Below are 20,260 nucleotides of genomic sequence, written 5' to 3'. Positions count from 1 at the left end.
TTTATATGGTGTGTGGAAACAATATAAATTTAAATGCTCTTTATTTTCTAAGAGAAAATACTTCGTGTTAAGTGATGTATTTCATTATCATTTTATATGAGCGTTAATTGTGTTGGCTGCTAACTTCTCAATATCATTTTGCTTGATTGAAGTTATATTTTATGAGAGAGAGAGAGAGAAAAAAAATGCAATGAATGAAAGGCCCTTTATTTCTCTAGAGAGAGGAAGTAGAACTCTATAATTATAGAAGTCACACCAGAAAATTATTTTAATTATATTTTGCAAATGGGAATGAATTTTTTTTTTTCTAAGAAAAATTTCACAATTTACTCAACTTACAAATTATTTCTTAAATTGGATCCATTTTTTTTTTCGACAAAAATTGTAAAATTTTTTTTTTAATAATATGCAATTTTTGAGGTTAATTTACATGTTTATTTTAGAATAAAAAAATCAGTAGAGAAAAAAACGAGAGCTAATTTTTGAAAAATAAAATCAAAATAACGTTTGCAGCTCAAAATTATTGTAATCAGCGTTGGTAGAGAACTGGTTTTGAAATACAGATCTTCATACTATAATTGCAAATTCAAGTTTAGAAACAAAAAAAAAAAAAAACGAAATCAATACCAATTTTTGCAAAATTATTTTTCTATCCAAAAAGTACCATAAAAATATTTTATACTTTTTTTTCTATTCCATATATTCGCGCGGGTTTACTAATCAAAAAGCTCCCAGACTATTTCCCATTATTATAATCAGAGCTTAAATAAATTCCCCATAGCGAATTTTCAATAAATTAATATTATACTTTCATGCATTATACTCTCTTGTAAAAAAAAACATTCGAATGATTTTTGTTATATAGAATGGCTAGTATTTGGAGATGGAATCGATTATATTTTTCTACTACTCACATATATATCTGTATATATAGAAAATGGGCAAAATCTAAGTCCGCCTTTCTCTGGTGCTCCGCCGGTGGTTCCTTTTGCGGTTGAAGATTTTTTTTTTCAATATCTTTTTTTGTTTTATGAGATTAAACAGAACACGCACTGCACGAGACAAACACTATATTATAATGCGGGCGAGGGTGGTGCCGGTGATGGGTGGTGGTAAAATGGTGGGTTCGTTTGAAGACCGGTTGATTTCAAAATTCGAAACGTTCCTTTCACGACGATGTCTCGAGCTTGACTGAGGCACGCCGAGTGCGTAATGGTTTAAGCCAGACTATCCGCGGGCCCAACCGTGATCACAATACATATCACATATCGGGTGTCATGAAGAAGAACTCTCTGAGAGCCATTTCCTCTCGCCGGATATATGAAATTAACCCTCCCCCCCCTTTGATTCATGTGAATTATCAAGGACGATTTCTTACACCTTAACCACCCAGTGTGGTGTTATTTCTCTCTTTCTCTCTCTCTCTCACTCACTCACTCAAATCTTGATCAAGGGGAGATTAAACACATATTATGAGAAATGAGAAATTTAAATATAGGTACTATTCATTTTTAGATGTAGAGGAATTTATACACTTGAGGAAATTTACAATTAGCAAATTCGAATGATATTGAATCTATCGAATTTAGACTGATTTAGACACATATTAGAGAATGCATAGAAATAATGCAGCATTTTTTTTTTTTTGACTGTGAAACTATTTGTTATCTCAACTACCTATATCATGTAATATCACAGTAATAGTGCAGGTAGTGTAATTTTTGTGTAAAATTACAATGCAATACTGCAAGAGTCTTTTTGTTTTAAGAAAAAAATCTTGCCAGTGGGAATCAAACTCTGAACCTTACGCACATGAATCGGAAGTCTTAACCAACGAACCAATGTGACTTGCAGACAATTTAAATTATTTACAAGATATAAAACTAGATTCCCAAGTAGCACGTGATATAATTATAATATCAAGGTAATATTACATCTAATATTCGTAATATTACATCTGAGATTCGTAATATTACGATGTGATATTGCAGTAATCTTACAGTATTCTTAAAATTTCCACCTCAAAGGAATATTACATGGCAATATTGATGTAAATTACTTTTTAATATTAATGTAATATTCCATCATAACATTAAGGGTTTTATTTCATTGTAATATTTATTAATATTCAAGTAATATTACACGCTAGTTTGAAATAATTTTTATTTAATGAAAAAAGTTTAGGAGGCGGGAATCGAACTCCGAACCTAAGGCATACATCAATCGAGAATTTTAACCAAAGACCAATTGTACTTGTGTATAATATGTTTAAATTATTCACAAACATATGTTTAGAGTTATTCATATTTTGTCAAAAATCTAACTACACTATAATTTAATTATTATAGTTTATTATAACTTTAATTTAAATATTTATCTTCCTATATTACAAAAAGATATCGCCGCCGCCGCTGTTTCAAGAATTCTTGACCTTCAGGTTAGGTTAGGTTAGGTCAGTTAAGGTTAGGTTAGTTTAGATCAGGTTAGATTATACCCTCAAAATTACGTCAATTATCGCGGGTCAAAAGGTGAACATAACCTTAAAATTAGGTCAAATATCGCAGGTCAAGAGACGAACATAACCTCAAAATTAGATAAAATATGAAGCTCCCCCCTCCCCTACAAGACCTACGACCCATAGAGGTCATAGGTCAAGAGGCAAACATAACCTCAAATTATGATGCTCCCCTCCCTCCTCTCCCGCAAGTCAGTGGCCATAGGTCAAGAGACAAACATAACCTCAAAATATGATGGTCGAGAGTCGAACATAACCTCAAAATCAGGCCAAATATCACAGGTGAAGAGGCGAACATAACTTCAAAAATTATGTCACATGTCAAGAGGGAAACATAACCTCAAAATATGATGTTCGAGAGGTCGAGAGTCGAACATAACCTCAAAATCAGGCCAAATATCACAGGTGAAGAGGCAAACATAACTTCAAAAATTAGGTTACAGGTCAAGAGGCAAACATAACCTCAAAATGAGGTTAAAATGAGGTCAAATATGTCAGGTTAAAAGGCGAACATAACCTAAATTAAGTCATTTAATAAATTAAACAACATAACATAAATTAAGTCAAATTAAATTAAAATTAAATAAATGAAAGATAGGGGGGTTGGCGCGTCAAGCACGCAGGGGGGCGGAGCCCCCCTAGTTTATTATAATTGTTTATATTAAACCTCTGCCTAGGCTAACTTATCCCCACTCTAGCGTCACTGTACGTAATTCTCATAGTCTCCACCAAGCGACAAATTTGTCGTTTTTTTCACGGGCGTTTAAGAAACAATAAAGGCCTGAGCAGAATAGAAAATGTAATCAGAATCGTAATCGCAAACGGAAGAATGAATTAGAGAAGAATAGACATATTGTTTATTCTTCTCTAACTCATTATTCCGGTTGCGTTTACGTTTACGATTCTGAATACGTTTCTATTCTGTTCAGGCGTACAACGGGAAAAATGAATTAGAAAAGGATAGACATATTGTTTGTCCTTCTCTAACTCATTATTCCGCTTGCATTTACGGTTACGATTCCGGTTACGTTTCTATTTTACGTCGTTCTTAACAGATGTGATGATAAAAATAAGGGTGCAAATATTTCAATGTGAGTTATATATCATATTTTCGTCACTATTTATAGGTTAGTAATATTATCTTCAAAGCAGAACAGCTTCGCAAACGTGGTTCATGAGATAGAAAAGGACACAAATATATATCTGTCCTTTTCTAACGCATGTATCTCGTTCGCGAATGACTTTCGCGAAGCTATTGTGCGTTGGCTCTAACACGTGAATTGTAAACATCAAAATTATTCTATTTTGAAAAACGTCTAAGTGGTTAATTGTTTTACTGTCATGAACATAACCTTAAAAATTAGATTTTTTTATTAAAAATTATGTTTGCAGTGTCCAATATAATTGATTTTTGAAGAAAATAAAGGTAAGTACTTATTTTTTTTTATCAAAATGATTTCTTGTTATAAATTAAGAATAGAGTAAATTAGTACGTTTTCTATATACATTCTATTTTTAAAAATTCCAATATGAATAAGCATCAGATGCTGCGTGGTGACTCAAATATTTGTGATTAAACTTTCTTCACATGAATCATATATTAATATTTCCTCAAGAATTCCACTTATTGTTAGATAGCGCAAAAATATTTTTACTGTATACTTATACATATATAATAATTTATTTTATATAATGTATATAAGAAAGGTTATTAATGTAAAATACATTTTTCACACTCATATCCCACTTGAGAATAAATATATTGTGTATAATTAATCTTGAGTTATAATTAAAAACATACATTATATTGATTTTAAAATAAATTTTCACTCAATTTGTTTATAGCTGGCAAATCGATCAAAATTAATGTATTATAGACTTTAAATGAAAGCAATTAGTCTGATGGATGTTGAATGAAGAATTTCATTTCTTTTCAAACTTGAGTTGTGAGTAAATGAAAAAAAACAGTTAACGTAATTTTAATAATCAGAAAACTTGTTTACTTAGATTTATTACTTCTCTTTTTTTTTACTTAAAAACAAGGAGGGAGTCCTTTATGTTTATTTCATAAAAATTTTGCTTCCCGTTTGTGTGAAGCAAAAAATTTGCTTCCTCGTGGAGGAAGTTATGAATTTCTCTAATCAATTGATTGTTTTAAAACATTTCGAGTTAAAAACTGATTTAAATTAATTAAATTTTTTGAAAACTTAAGAAAATTTTAATTCATTTTGGGTGTAACATATACTTTATAAATATACGAATCGATTTATTCAATTATTTTATGTATTAACTTGAATTTAAAAAAAAACACTAAATTTTTTAGCTAAAACATGAATTTTTGATTTTTCAATTTTTATTTTTAAAATTTAAATCAAATATATAAATACCAATCGATTTGTTTTAATGCAGGGAATAAAATTATTTCATATATATATAAACTTGAATTTTAATAAACACAACATTTTTTAGCTAAAATGTAAATTTTTGATTTTTTAACTTTCATTAATTCTTTAAATTTCAATCAAATCTATACTTTATATACCAATTGATTCGTCTTGGTGTAAGGAAGACGATTATATTATATATTACCTTAAATTTTTCTATTTAAAAATTTTTCAATTAAAAAAAATTTTTTGGAAAAAAGACGATAAAATTTTTTTTTTTTTTTGGTATAAATAAATTTTGTTTTTATTTTATAAAAAAAATAAATAAATTTTGTTTTTATTTTAATTTACTTAATTTAATTTTTTTTTTATTTGCGCTAAATAAATTTTTTATTTATTTAAAACAAATAAAAAATTTATTAATAAGAAAAAAACATGTATTTGATTGAAATAAATTTTATTTGTCTCAAATAAACGAAAGTAAATGATTTCTCATATTGTTATTTAAAATTAAAAATAAATAAAAATATGAATTTTTTAATGAAAGAAAATAATGTAAACATGTTTATATTGATAAAAATAATATTTGAGACAAACTTACAAAAATATTATTTTTATTTCAATTTTAAGGCAGATTATATATAGTATCATCTAGTTGTCTGCCTATAAATGGCTTTATCTACTTTGTAACTTTTATACTCATTAATACAAACTGTTGCTATATTTTTTTTTTATTTCATGTTCAAGAAAAATGAAAATGTTCCAATAAATCTAAATTGTTTATTTATATTTTTAAATTTATTTTTTTTTTTAAACAACTTTTTTTATTATTTATTCATACATTTTATTTATTATTTTTTTTTATAAAAAAATAAAGAAAAATAAAAATTGTATTAAAAAAATTTATAATAATGTTATACCTTACCTTTTTAATTTAACAGGCAAATTTATGAAACAATTGATCAATTTTAAAAAGCTTTTATTTGATTACAACTTTAAATAATACATTTTTAAATACTATAATGTTTAAATAAGTGAAAAAAATATTTAATTCGAAAAGTATATATATATATAGGATATGTTCACGTAATTTATAAAATAATTACGTCATTTTGAATTCAAGCAAACCACATTAATAATTTTTTAACAATGTAAAATTTGCAGAGTATATTAATAACAATTTTAATGAGAAATTTTACATGTAAATATATATATTTAGAAACATATTGGAGAAATATAACCATTTCTATATTATATATATAGCATAATAAAATATTTTTGTACAATTTATTAAAAATATTTTTTATATTATGTAGTTATTTACAACAAAACAATTTTTGAAGTAAAAAAAAATGTAGAAATAAATTTTTATCATCAATAAATTATAATTTGGTACTATTTTGTATATTCAATATATTTTATATAATTTTCATAACTTATACATTCAAAAAAGTATATTTTTTTTCAATTTACAGAGGTTTTTTTTCTTTCAATGATAATTTTTAATTATAAAAAAAAATCAATGAAAATTTTTAATTGTAAAAAAAGAAATATTTATGTTTGTTTCAAAAAAAAATTTCATTAAACAAAAGTAATTTATTTGGAACAAATAAAAAACAAAACAAGTGAAAATATTTTGCTGGATTAAAAAAAATTGCGTTGTATCAGAAAAATAATTTTAATTTTAAATATGAATTAATTTTGAATTTTTATAAAAAAAATTAAATTCAGAAAAAAAATTTTCATTTCTTGATATTAAAAAATTTTTTTCTTCTCCATTATAATTTTAACAATTCGGAAAATAATTGTATGTTTCAATTGAATTTTGAAATAATTAATTGTAAAAAAATGAATAAATTTTGTATTTATTCTATTAAATAATTAACTATTCAATTTTCAATTTGAAGAATTTTTTACTATTCATTATAATTTTAACAATTAGAAAAATAAATTTGTTTTTATTGAATTTTTGAAGTTTTTAAATAAAAGATAAATTAATCGTACAGGATGAATAATTATTATTAATTATTCATTTCATAATTATTATAATTATTATTAATTTTGAATTTTTGCAAAAAAATAAGTTTCGAAAAAAATGAAGTTCTTGACACTAAAGAATTTTTTTACTATTCATTATAATTTTAACAATTCGAAAAATAAATTTGTTTCAAAATCGTATAAGATGAATAAATTTTTATTATATTAAATAATTAATTTTGAATTTTAAAAAAAAATTAAATTCAGAAAAAAATTATGTAAAAAAAATCAATTTCTTGATACTAAAAATAATTTTTACTTTCCATTATAATTTTTATAATTTGAAAAATAAATTTCTTTCAATTAAATTTTGAAATTTTGAAGCAAAAGATAAATTAATTTTACAAGTTGAATAATTTGCGCATGCAAAAAAAAAAAAAATTAATCTACCATTCAAATTCTCCTTCACTGACTTTTAAAAATATACGACTTGAAATATTTTCATCTGAAACTTTTGAAGAATAGTATTATTTTTTTTTCGTCACAGCCAGAGGTATACCCGCATATATTGACAAAATATTAAATCAGCTTTTTTTTTTTTTTTTTTGATAAAATCAATAAATTTAACTGCATATTTTTTCCTGTGATGCATCTTCAATGACAATTCCATCGGCATTGATTAATTTAACCCTATCAATGGGTTTTGGTCTCATGAAAATAAATGGCAATTCAGCTGAAACTTCACCTCCCAATGCACCCAAATAGAGTTTCACCTTGACAGCATAAGAAACAACAATGCCAAAAGAATCACGAACATCAGGTGATGTTAGCAATGTACTTGAAGCTAGCTGTGCTTGTCCTTCATTCTTCAATTGTCCATCCAATGCAATTCCCCTACGATGTTTATTTCCCTCTAGATCAGGTTTCAAATAAAGGACTTTTTGCAAATTTGATCCCGGATTAATGGGACATCCATCTTGAGTTTCAACAGCATGAATAACTGTTCGAAATTGTCCATTTTGAAAAATAACAACATCAATTCCCTGTTGTACCAAGGCCTTCATTTTCTTAACAATTTTATTGCTATTATTCTTCACGCTAATATTAACAGCAATACGTTCTCCATAATGATAGAGTTGTTTATCAAGTGTAACTTCAAGTTCCAATTCACCAGGACTAAGGAGAAAGTCCTTTCGAACAACGGTGCAAGGTTGACTTCCCTGTTTTGTTGGTGCAAATTGAATTTTTCTTATTCCAAGTGAAACAGTACTTCTCTTGTGACTAATATCAGAATCGCTTTCACCGGTGAAAATTTTCACATAATAACTAACTCCACATGGTTCTCCAATTTCTTCAGCGTCCGGTTGAAGTGTAACACTCGATGGTGCCGTTTGAGGAAAGCAAAATGTAAATGCAATTGCATTTGGTCCAAGTTTTTTCATTAAACGATCCTGTAATTTTGTTAAATTTGTATCATTTTTCTTCTTCTCAGGATAAAGTGACTCGGAAATAAGATAGAGATCCTTTTGAAAATTTAAACCCATAACTTCGTCCTCCTCTCGTCCATAACGAAAGCTGCATATTAATTGTCCCCATACTCGACGTCCACTATCGATATATTCCTGATCGAGAAGAATTACACCGTCCACTGGTTCGACTCCCGATAAATAATCAATGAAATCTCGTTTGCCTAAATAGAGGGCAATTTTTCCATTGGGTGATGATTTTTTATACACTTTGAAATTAACCACCATTTTTCTTTTTTTAATAACTCGTGTCTTTTTTCAACAGAATCCCTTTGTCGACTGTCCAATGAAATAGGTCGATTGGCTTTATATTCACAAGGTGAGAGTGACGCCAAAACTTTTCTAAGGTTTCTTAATCCATTCAGAAAATAAAAGAAGATAAGAAGATCTATTTCCTTTGCACGCGAAATTCACCTGAATTTGTAGCCGAGGGCTTTATTTAGGTTTCTACCAATATCTACGACGAATAACAAGACACGTCATTTCAATGCGAGGGCTTCGCTATTGTTTCCTTTAATTTTTGTTGACATTTAAAAAAAAGAATCAATTTTTTTTGTTCCTTTTTCCTAATACATGGAAAAATTAAATTGTAAAATTAATTAATAAATTTTCTAGATTAAAAACAAGTTATATATTTTTATAGATATATTACATAAATAATAATTACTAAAAGACAATAAATTACAGAAATTCTTCGTTTTTAGAAAACGATTAAAAATTCTGTAATAATGAAATATTTATATTGTACACATTTTTTTTTTGTTTTTTATACAAAATTAATAAAAGAGCATAAAAACTTAAGAGTTGTATTATTTTACTTCATTTCGATTTTTGACTGCAGCTTCGACAATTTGCGTCAAATCGTGTAAACGCGGTACGTCCGTTTCCAATACTTTAAGTGATTTAATCTAAGGAAAAAAAATATCATATTAGTAAATTAATTGAAAAAATCAATGTCAAAAAATAAAATTATATTAATTTAATAGAGGAGTTCAAGTGAAATTTTTATTCTAAAATTTTTTTTTAATTGAAACAATTTTTTTACAATTCTATATGAAAAATAAGAAATTTTTTTATATTAACTTGAAAGTAATGATTTTTTTCAAAATTAACATTTTTAAAAGAAAAATACATTTGAAACGCAGTTTTAGTTTCATCAGAAATAAATTTTACAATTTCCTGATATTTTTCTGCCAAAAAAAAATAATAATAAAAAACTGATACAATTAATGTGCAAAGTCATTTGTATCTATGAAACTAGAAAAAAGATTTTTTTGACAAATTTTTCTTTGATTCAAAGAAATTATCTTTCATTAAAAAAAATTATCTTCGTTTTAAAAAATTTTTTTTCTTTAATTCAAATTAAAGGTTTTTTTTAACCCTATATATTAATGTTAGAATTTCTTTGATTTAATGCATAAATTAAGAAGCTTTTTTTATTTCAAAGAAAATTTTATTTTTAATGAAAGAAAACAAATAAAAAAAATTGGTTTCTTTAAATGAAAGAAATCTTTTCTCTGGGTGTGTATTCAAATTTGGATTAATAGATTTTTTTGTTCGATAATTGAAGCATTAATAGTTTAAAATTTGGGTAAATTGAATTTTCGATAAATTGAAACTTAAATCAATTAAAATTTAGGCAAATTGAAATTCGGATAATTTGAAATTTAAATAAATTAATTTTTAGATAAATTGAAATTTCGTTAATTTTAAGTTTTGATCGATTAAATCTGCATTTGATTAAAATTTTAATTAATTTATTTTGACCAAGAAGAATTAAAATCGATTGAAAGTTAGAATCAAAATTTAGGTAAATTGAAATTCGAATAATTTGAAACTTAAAATGAATTGTAATTTGAATAATTTTAAAAACATTATTAAGTCAATTAAAATTTGGACAAATTAAAATTCGAATAATTTGAAACTTTAATAAATAAGGCTTTAGATAGATTGAAATTTCGTTAATTTTAAGATTCGATAAATTCAACCTTGGATCAATTGAATTATTTGTAATATTCCTTCAAATTATTTTTTTTTGTGAATTTCCAAATTTGTGAATTTTTTCAATTTATTCTTCATTTACCTTAAATTTTCGATTTTATTTCAATTACTAAAATTTTCGCTTTTTAAAACGATATTTTTATAAAATTCTTCTTTTATTTTTACAATTTCTTCGACTTTTTATTTTTTTTATTTTCCTTTTATTTTTTAAATTCTCGTATTTTTTTCTTTCTCAATTGTTTCTTCAAAATCTTTTTGTTTTCAATTTTTCCCACAAATTCTACTTTAATTTTAAGAATAATTGTTAAATTTTTTTTATTTGTCAAAGTATTTATCATAGTACTTTGCTTTTGAAGAAGATAAGTTAAAAAGATAATCATAAAACTTATCTATAATAAAATAAAAATAATAAAAAAAATATTACAAAATAATAATAATAATAATAATAATAATAATAATAATAATAACAAAATAAAAAAATACTCAGTCAAAGTTGAATTATTTTCTCGATTTTTTGGAAGGATAGAAATTGGAAATAAAAAGTCTCCTTTTTTTCCTTATTTTTTATTTCAAATTTCTATTTTTTTAAAAAATCGAGAAACTAATTAAACTATGAAAGGGAGAGATTTATTTTCAAAAAAAAATTCTTGTTTTCTTATTTTTCATAGAGAAATTAAAGTCTGAATTTTTCGATTAGTATGACTAATAATTGAAAAATATCACAAATTTGTTTTAATGCAAAAGAAAGAAAAATTATTCCAATTAAAAAATAAATTTCTTTTTTGAAATAAAAGTTTTATATGTAATGTCCCAATAATAAAGAAGAAGTGCTTACCAAACTCACGAAGTTAGATACGTCTATAGAGAGTTGAATGCGAATTTTTTCATCATCACTCACACCCTGATTTTCAGACGAGGATACTCCTGCTGATTTATCTCGAATTTTTTTTAACTTTCTCAAACTTTCCTCAGTTTTTTGTACCGAGGTTAATACGTCTGTTACTGAGGAAATATACCTAGAAAAAAAGAACAGTTTCTAAATATATAGATAAAACACAAAATTACAGTCACGTTAAACAACAATTAATAAATTATTAACATAAAAAATTACGATCAATATTAAACAAAAATAACATTTTTAAAAATGTCTATGTTTTTAATATATAAATTTAAAAAAGTTTAATATTTCTATTTTTTTAAATTTAATTATAAATTTTTCTAAAATGGTTTTATTGTAAATTATGGGGCGCATCAATTTCTCATGAAAATCATTAATTAGAATTTTTATTTAAATTATTTTTTTTAAAATAATTAATTTTTTGGACGAGTTTTCAATTTTCGAATTAAAATTTTTAGCTACCGAATTTTTTTTCGGCAGAATTTTTAGTTGTAGTTATTTTTTTTTGCATGACTTTTTATTTAAAATTATTTTAATTTATTAAAATTCTCATTCAGTAGAATTTTAAGTAATTCGAATTTTTAAATCCTAGAACTTGGAATCGGAAGCTTATATAAAATATTTAGTATTTTAAAATAACAATTTTAATTAAAAAATCTCCAAAAATTCAATTATTTCTAAAAATCTTAACTCGAACTCTTCCAAAAATTCAATTATTTTTAAAATTTGTAACTAAAATTCTTTGCTAAATTAATAATTTCAATTAATTTTATCCAATTATTCAAAAATTCAATTAAATAAAACATTTTTTTATTAAAAATTCTCTAAAATTCAATTAATGTTTGAAACTATGTTAATGATATTCAGCAATTCTAATTTACAAAAATTTTAATTCAAAATCTCCTGAAATTCAATTATTATTAAAAATTTCGATTCAAATTTTTTTGTTGCAATAATTATTACTAATAACTTTAATCAAGATCTTGGCATTTAAATTATTTAAAACATTTTTCAATTCAAAATACTCTAAAATTCAATTATTGTCTGAATTTCGGTTAAATTAGAATTATTAAAAACAAGAAAACGGTTAGGTAAAGAGAAATTTTGGAAAATAAAAATTGTGTCAAAAAAAAATGACAAATTGAAAATTCTATTAAGTAAAAGGTAATTTAAAAAGAAATTATGTTAAATGTTATTTTGAAAAATGAAAATTTGTGTAAAAAATAATTATATAAAGCAATAGTTGACGCGACCAATAATAAATCATCAACTTGGCGAGCTTTTAGGAATCAAAAAATTCGCTAAAATTTAAAATTCTCGATTTCTGTCATTTTTTAAATTATTTTTTGAAAAAAGTAGCATTTAGTGGCTTTTGGTCAAAACTAGTAGTAAAAAAGTATCGAAAAATTAAAAAAGTGTGTCACTTCGAAGCCTGTTACTGACTGAAATTTAATAAAATATTTTGAAATTTAATTATTTCTAACTTCAATTATAACTTTTCCAAAGTTCAATTATTTTTAATAATTTTAGTTCTTTAAAAACTCAATTATTTAAAAAAGTTTCAAATAAAAAATTCTACAATTGAATTATTATTAGAATTTGTTTTTAGAAATTTGTCCTACTTAATTAAAATTAAGGAATTAATATATAATAAAATTAGTTATTTAAAGTAAAATACTTATTAACTAATTAAATTTAATTAAAATAAAAAAATCGACTTTTTTCGACTTTTTTTCGAATCACATAAAATTCGATTGAATGAAAATTCTGTTTAATTAAAATTCGACTAAATTATAATTCTCTTTAAAAAAAAGCCATGTAAATTAAATGACGATAAAATAAAAATTTGGTAGCTAAAAATCTTGGTAATTAAAAATTCGTCTAAAAAATAATTATTTCTAATAAAATTCTTTAAAATGAAAATTCTAATTACGAATTTTTTTTTTTGATAATAATGCGCCCAGTAATTCTTCAATATTGATTGCGTAATTTCTAACTTCGTCGAAAAATTGATGTAGAAATAATGAATAAAAGATTTTTAATACTGTTCTGTTAAAGATGAAAGTGTTTGAAGTAACCAAAGATTAATCTCCTGTGGAATAATTGGAAAATAATCAGCATAAAATGCAGAAAGAAAACTCAGTGCATTTTTCACATAGGCACATGGTTTTGTGGGAATTTCACGATTGGTACGTCTAAATAATCGAGGAATATCACTAATTTGCTTTAAATGAAATGCACTTTGTGATAAAAGTTCTTTTACAATTTCCTCAGTTATAAGTGGTAATGTTTCGGACAAATTTTTATTTGTCTCACCAAGGCAGTCTGCAAATGAAAATCAATAAAAAAATTAATTGAAATGTTGAAAGGAAATTTTTTTTTCCTTTTTTTTTTTAATGGAAAATTTACCTTCTAATAATTTATAAGATTTTTCATCTAAATTCTTTACTTTTTGTTTTGCCATTTCCAAAATAGTTGGCAATAATTTTATAAAATTACCCACATCAGTGTATAAACAAACGAGAAATTCCAGTCTTGTTGGATTTTCAGTTTCTGTTACAGTTGTAATTTCATTTACTGTTATTATTTGCCATTTCTGAAAATTTATTGTCACAACGAATTTAAATATATTTAAATTTGTGAATTCAATGTGAGATTTTCATTCAAAATTTCTGGAAAATTTATGTTTTCGAAGTTTTTTTGTCGCATTTTTTCATTTAATTGGGATTTAGTCTCAATTTTTAAAATGTAATATAAATAAAATTCTAAATATATTTTTTATCTGTTAATAGGACAAAGACGACGTTAAAAAAATCAAAAATTCCAGAATTTTTATCAAACATAAAAGAATTACTTATTTTCTTATTTTTTACAAAGATTTTGAAAAAAAATTTCGAGTAAAATTCTCACATGAAATGCCCCATATAAATTAAGTTTTTTTTTAATTATCACAAATAGATTATTAATAATAAACAAATTTACTTGATTTAAAGTTCCTTTACACCATTCATTGTATCGCGAACAAATTTGCAGATTTAATTTCCAAAATCTAAATCAATTTAATTAATTATTAATTAATTTAATTAAATTAATATTGATAAATAATTTGATAAAAAATTACCTATGAAGAAGTTGAGAAAGAAATACATGATCGGCCCAAGTTCTTAAAATGCAATCCCAAACTGCGCAAGTTGAATAAAGAGAAAAACTATCGCGATCAATTTCATTTTTTCTCTTTTTAATAGATGAATGAGATATATTTAAATAAAGTACACTCTCAACAGAACCTGCTATTTCTTGAAATCGTATTTGATAATATACGGGTAAATTCCATTTTTTTAAAAAACGTTTATATTGAATATGATTTTTCAAAGTATTTACAACTTCCAACGAGTCACATCTTTTTTCTATTCTAGAAAGAAAATCTAACGTCTCAGTATATCGCTAAAATTTTAAAACAATATATATATTAGTTAAAAAAAAGGAATATTAACATTTTAAAATTAACATTAAACAATTTAAATTTATTAATTACTTGATGAAAAAGTTGCGGATTTCCTGGTGCAAAAATACATGATAAATATTGTTCAATTCTCTCTTCAATTTCCGTCCAAAAACTATTGACTAAAAAATTAAATCCCTTAACTGACGTTCTAAAAGTAAATGCAAAAAATGTCAATTTATGTTAATTTAAAAAAAATGTCAAAAATTAGTTTACATAATTAATTACCTTTCTGGATATAAAGTAATGTCCAAAAGTTGTTTAAAATCATCATCCAAAATTGTTTCTAATTTAAGATAAATCCCTTGAAGACCAAGTGGTTCACTTTGTAAATTTGCCTCATTTATAATTCTCTCGATTTTTGGTTTAACTAATTGTTTTCTAATAACATCTTCAGCCTCAAATATTTTATCTAAAGTCACATAAATTCTTAAACAACGCGTTAAAAAGGTAGAATCTTTTTCTTGAACGTATTTTAAAAATATATTATTTAAATGTCTTGTTAATAGTTTATCAAGTTCTTCACTTTTCTGAAAAATTGCAAATTTTTCAATTAATTGAATCTATAATTTTTAATATTATTTTTGTATTTATTAAAGAAAAAAAAAAGTTTACTTCATTTTGAATAACAGTAAAATCAGCACTACAACGTGATGTATGAAATTTTAATTGGTTAAATTCTGTAGCGGCTCTTTCTAAAATGTCAGGTTTAATAGAATGTTCTGATGTATTTCCAACGGAGAGAATAGAACTTAATTTTGAAATAGATTTGTGTATTCGTATCAGACTGTGTAAACTTTGTTTGCGTCCTCTAATGTTACGATGCTCGTCTAAATTGGACGTTACTTCTGTGATGGCATCTTCTAAATATTGACGTACTTGCTGTAAATGATAATTTAATTATAAATATGTAATTTAATGACGCGCATGATTATCCTATAAAAATCATAATTTTGAATTTTCAATTTAAAGAATTTTATTAGATATCATTACAGACTTTCGATCGATTTTAAAGTGCAAAAAAGTCGTTTTAGTCGATTTACATTCCAAAAAAAGTCGAAATAGTCGATTATTTTATTTTAATTAAATTTAATTAGTTAATAAGTATTTTACATTAAATAACTTATTTTAATTAGATATTAAATTCATTTTATTAATTCCTCAATTTTAATTAAGTAGGACAAATTTCTAAAAACAAATTCTAATAATAATTCAATTGTAGAATTTTTTATTTGAAACTTTTTTAAATAATTGAGTTTTTAAAGAACTAAAATTATTAAAAATAATTGAACTTTGGAAAAGTTATAATTGAAATTAGAAATAATTAAATTTCAAAATATTTTATTAAATTTCAGTCAGTAACAGGCTTCGAAGTGACACACTTTTTTAATTTTTCGATACTTTTTTACTACTAGTTTTGACCAAAAGCCACTAAATGCTACTTTTTTCAAAAAATAATTTAAAAAATGACAGAAATCGAGAATTTTAAATTTTAGCGAATTTTTTGATTCCTAAAAGCTCGCCAAGTTGATGATTTATTATTGGTCGCGTCAACTATTGCTTTATATAATTATTTTTTACACAAATTTTCATTTTTCAAAATAACATTTAACATAATTTCTTTTTAAATGACCTTTTACTTAATAGAATTTTTAATTTGTCAATTTTTTTTACACAATTTTTATTTTCCAAAATTTCTCTTTACCTAACCGTTTTCTTTTTTTTAATAATTCTAATTTAACCGAAATTCAGACAATAATTGAATTTTAGAGTATTTTGAATTGAAAAATGTTTTAAATAATTTAAATGCCAAGATCTTGATTAAAGTTATTAGTAATAATTATTTCAACAAAAAAATTTGAATCGAAATTTTTAATAATAATTGAATTTCAGGAGATTTTGAATTAAAATTTTTGTAAATTAGAATTGATGAATATCATTAACAAAGTTTCAAACATTAATTGAATTTTAGAGAATTTTTAATAAAAAAATGTTTTATTTAATTGAATTTTTGAATAATTGGATAAAATTTATTGAAATTATTAATTTATCAAAGAATTTTAGATACAAATTTTAAAAATAATTGAATTTTTAAAAGAGTTCGATTTAAGATTTTTAGAAATATTTGAATTTTTGGAGATTTTTTAATTAAAATTGTTATTTTAAAATACTAAATATTTTATATAAGCTTCCGATTCTAAGTTCTAGGATTTAAAAATTCGAATTACTTAAAATTCTACTGAATGAGAATTTTAATAAATTAAAAATAGATTAAATTAGAATTATTTTCAAAAACCAGTTGGGTAATGAGAAATTTTGTATAAAATAAAAATTCGGTACTTTGAAAATTCCGTTGAGTAAACATTCGCTCCTACCGTTGTACCCAAAACAAAAAGTTAACCAAAAATTAAAAAAAGATAGTTTTTTTTTTAAATAATCATGAGAAAAATAATGTTAATTTTATTCATCAGAATTTTTCTTTCAATTTTTTTTAGACAAGAAAATCTTTACATTTTAACGTCAAACTTAGAAAACTAATTTTACTTCATTTTAAAGATGCCACTTTTTTGATATTTTTTTTCAATTTTGGGGATATTTTTTTCTAAAAAAATGATACTCTTTCATACTTTTCTTAGTCTCTTCGAGCAATAATTAAATTTTACAGAATTGAAAATAATTTATCAAATAATTGTAGATAACATTTTTTAAAAGTAATTAAATTTTCAAAGATTTAGATTTTTGAAATTAATGGAACTTCAATGAATTTTTAATTGAAATTTTTTGGTGATTTCTGTTGAATTTTTAAAGAATATTATAAAAAACATAAAAAATAATTGAATTTCGGAAATTAATAGTTGAAATCATTAAATTTCAGAAAGTTTTAGATGGAAAATTTTAAAAGGTTTTATACTGAAATGTTTGGTAATTTTATTTGCTGATTATTTTTTAAATTGTAAACAATTGTTAAATTCAAATTTCATAAAATTTTTAATTGAAAAATAGTTTAAGATAATTGAATTTGTAAAGAATTTCATTAAAATTATTAAAAATAATTAATTTAGAGAAAAATTATAGTTAAATATTTGTTAAATAATTGAAATAAAGAAGTTTTTAAGAAGATCTTCATTGTGTACTAAAAAAGGCGTATTTTATTTAAAAATTTTGTAAAAAAAAAGTCAAAAAAGTCGCATCTTATTAACCCCTTCACTGTTAGAGAAAAAATTGATACTGTGGTGTCCCAAAATATCCAACAAATTCTGATCGATAAATTTTTATGAAATTTAGTATTATGACAAATGAAGATTCAGTGAATTGGAATTTTTGACATTTAAAAAAAAAAATCAAAAAAGTTTGATGAAAAAAATTCTGTAAAATAAAAATTTTTCCAAATAAAAATTCACTAAGTATCTAAAACTTCTGTTAAGTAAAAATTCGTTCAAAAAGAAATTTTGTTAAATTTGAAAAAAAAAAAAATTCTTTTAATAAATAATAATATCTAATAAGACACTTTAAAATAAAAATTAATGAATTAATTAATGATTTGATTTTATGGTATAATCATGCGCTTTAATTTAATTTGTGAAATATAAGAAATAAAAAATTAAAATTAACTACCATAACTTCCTCACGAAGTTGACCAAGAGGACTTTCAAGATTTTCAATCGCTTTATCTAATCCAATTAAATTACTTGAAAGATTAACAAAATCTGCATAATCTTTATTTATCAATTCAATCATTGCCGATCGTAAAATTTTCAGGTAAATTCCAAGATCGTCTCTCATTTTTTCGAGGCTGACATTTTTTTTATGCTCTTGAAGAAAATTATCCACATCAAATACTTTCTGGAAAAATAATATGTAAATTAAGAATTTTTTTTCTCCTTGATAAATGTTGAAAATTATGTTTTCAAATTTTTTTTTGTTAAAAAATGGATGAAATTAAAATAAAAACTCTCTTTTTTTTCCTTATTTTTTTTTTTATAATTTTCAATATTTGTCAATTAAAATACATATTTTTTTAAAAATGAATTTTCGTCTCAAAAATATTTCTTACAATGTTTATTGATCAAAAAATTATAAAAAATATAATTTTTTAGATAAATAATTTTATAATTTTCAGTTTTAAAAAATTGTTTTCTAATTTTCGATCATAAATCATTGATAAATAATATAAATTCTTTTGCATTTAAGTATGATTTTTTGAAATCTTCTTTAAATAATAATAGCATTTTAGAGAATTTCTATTGAGATTAATGTAAATTCAATAGAATTTTATTTTCATATTTGACGTCTTTCACTAATTTTTGAAATACGAAAATAGCATATTATTTAAATTTTTATTTCTCTAAAGTGGGGTTTCAAAGAATGTTAATTTAATCGAATCTGCAAATAGCATAATTTCGACCTATCAAAATTATGCCAATTCAATTATTCAGATTCAATTAAATCAACATTCTTTGAAACTCCACTTTAGAGAAATAAAAATAAAGCTATTTTCGTATTTCAAAAATTAATGAAAGCCGTCATAATTATATGAAGAAAAAAATTCTTTTACATTATTATTAGACATAATTAAAATTATGACAAAGGTTTTATTTTATTTAAAGAATATTGCATCAATTTAGAATTGAATTCAAAAGAATTTATAATTATTATTTATTAATTCCGTTTCATAATTTCGAAAAAATAAATTAAAAAGAAAAGAATTATATCAAAAAATATAATTTGGGCAATATAAATTTTTTGTCATTCAATATTTATAATTCTTATAAATTATAATTATAATTTATCGATAATTACTAAAAAAAAATGTCATTTTAGATAAATAATTTATAATAATTGTTGTTTTGAATAAAATAAATATTTGTCGTATTGTAAATTAAGCGGGAATTAATTATAAATTTTTACGGCACTTCGTGAAAATGAAAACAATTCACTTTAAAAATACATGAATATATACTTGCCTGAATAAAATTCTCTTCACTAAAACAAGAATCTTTTGGAGCCGTGGGAGGAGTGAAAATTTCGTCAGACATGATAAATTTTTATATTTAATAACAAAATTTTTTTAACAAATGAAAATTCTGAATCAACGATTCACGTATAAATCATAAAATTGATATTAGGATTTCATTTTTTGTATTTTAACACAATATCATATTTATTTCCTTCAATGTTGAAAATTTAAACAAATATTCATTAACCGGTTTCATTATTTTTTTACTGTCAAATGAAAAATATTGAAAATTAATGTAAACTGACACGAAAAATAGTAATATTAGATAAACAAATGTTAATATATTGTGAAAAAAATTATTTTACTGCAAATAATATTTATAATGTTTTATGAAAAAAACAAATTGTGGTTTATTATTTATAAATATAGTAAATAAACATATAAATTCTTAAAAATTAGACTGAAATAAATTTGAGGTTATATTTACACGTCATTGACTG

The 20,260-nt window shown here is 23.1% G+C and overlaps 3 protein-coding genes across 4 annotated transcripts in view; all 3 read right to left on the bottom strand.

Moving 5' to 3' along the window:
* LOC127279649 (LIM domain and actin-binding protein 1) overlaps positions 1-1,257 on the bottom strand; it is a 109,136-nt gene extending 107,879 nt beyond the window's left edge. The window contains exon 1 of one of the 2 annotated variants that reach the window (XM_051302139.1): positions 915-1,257. The gene's annotated coding sequence lies outside the window, so the exon portion shown is untranslated. The remainder of the gene's footprint in view (positions 1-914) is intronic. The other variant, XM_051302155.1, reaches the window with a different exon arrangement.
* Positions 1,258-5,861: 4,604 nt separating this feature from the next.
* Positions 5,862-8,630, bottom strand: LOC127279654 (phosrestin-2). Its single transcript, XM_051302164.1, has one exon. The coding sequence runs from the start codon at positions 8,628-8,630 to the stop codon at positions 7,500-7,502; it is 1,131 nt and encodes a 376-aa protein (XP_051158121.1). The 3' UTR covers positions 5,862-7,499.
* On the bottom strand, positions 8,630-20,260 carry LOC127279651 (conserved oligomeric Golgi complex subunit 2). Its single transcript, XM_051302161.1, has 11 exons — positions 19,764-20,260; positions 18,419-18,642; positions 15,419-15,685; positions 15,032-15,333; positions 14,837-14,954; positions 14,423-14,745; positions 14,284-14,350; positions 13,711-13,897; positions 13,347-13,626; positions 11,239-11,419; positions 8,630-9,310 (listed from the first exon to the last, which is right to left on the bottom strand). Exons 1-11 carry the CDS (start codon positions 19,837-19,839, stop codon positions 9,212-9,214), a joined length of 2,124 nt encoding a protein of 707 aa, XP_051158118.1. The 5' UTR covers positions 19,840-20,260; the 3' UTR covers positions 8,630-9,211.

The sequence above is a fragment of the Leptopilina boulardi genome, unplaced genomic scaffold (genome assembly GCF_019393585.1).
Source record: "Leptopilina boulardi isolate dan_hultmark-lab unplaced genomic scaffold, ZJU_Lbou_2.1 LbouV2_221, whole genome shotgun sequence".
NCBI lineage: Eukaryota > Metazoa > Arthropoda > Insecta > Hymenoptera > Figitidae > Leptopilina > Leptopilina boulardi.
This window is presented reverse-complemented; position numbering and strand designations above follow the sequence as displayed.

What these genes read in the sequence shown, in the direction of transcription:
- LOC127279654 (XM_051302164.1), bottom strand. Translation starts at nt 8,630, where the DNA reads ATGGTGGTTAATTTCAAAGTGTATAAAAAATCATCACCCAATGGAAAA.
- LOC127279651 (XM_051302161.1), bottom strand. Translation starts at nt 19,839, where the DNA reads ATGTCTGACGAAATTTTCACTCCTCCCACGGCTCCAAAAGATTCTTGT. An exon ending in AACTTCGTGAGGAAGTTATG is followed by an intron (nt 15,686 to 18,418) that starts GTAGTTAATTTT and finishes TATCATTTACAG; the next exon opens with CAAGTACGTCAATATTTAGA. An exon ending in CTTTCTCAACTTCTTCATAG is followed by an intron (nt 14,351 to 14,422) that starts GTAATTTTTTAT and finishes AAATTGATTTAG; the next exon opens with ATTTTGGAAATTAAATCTGC.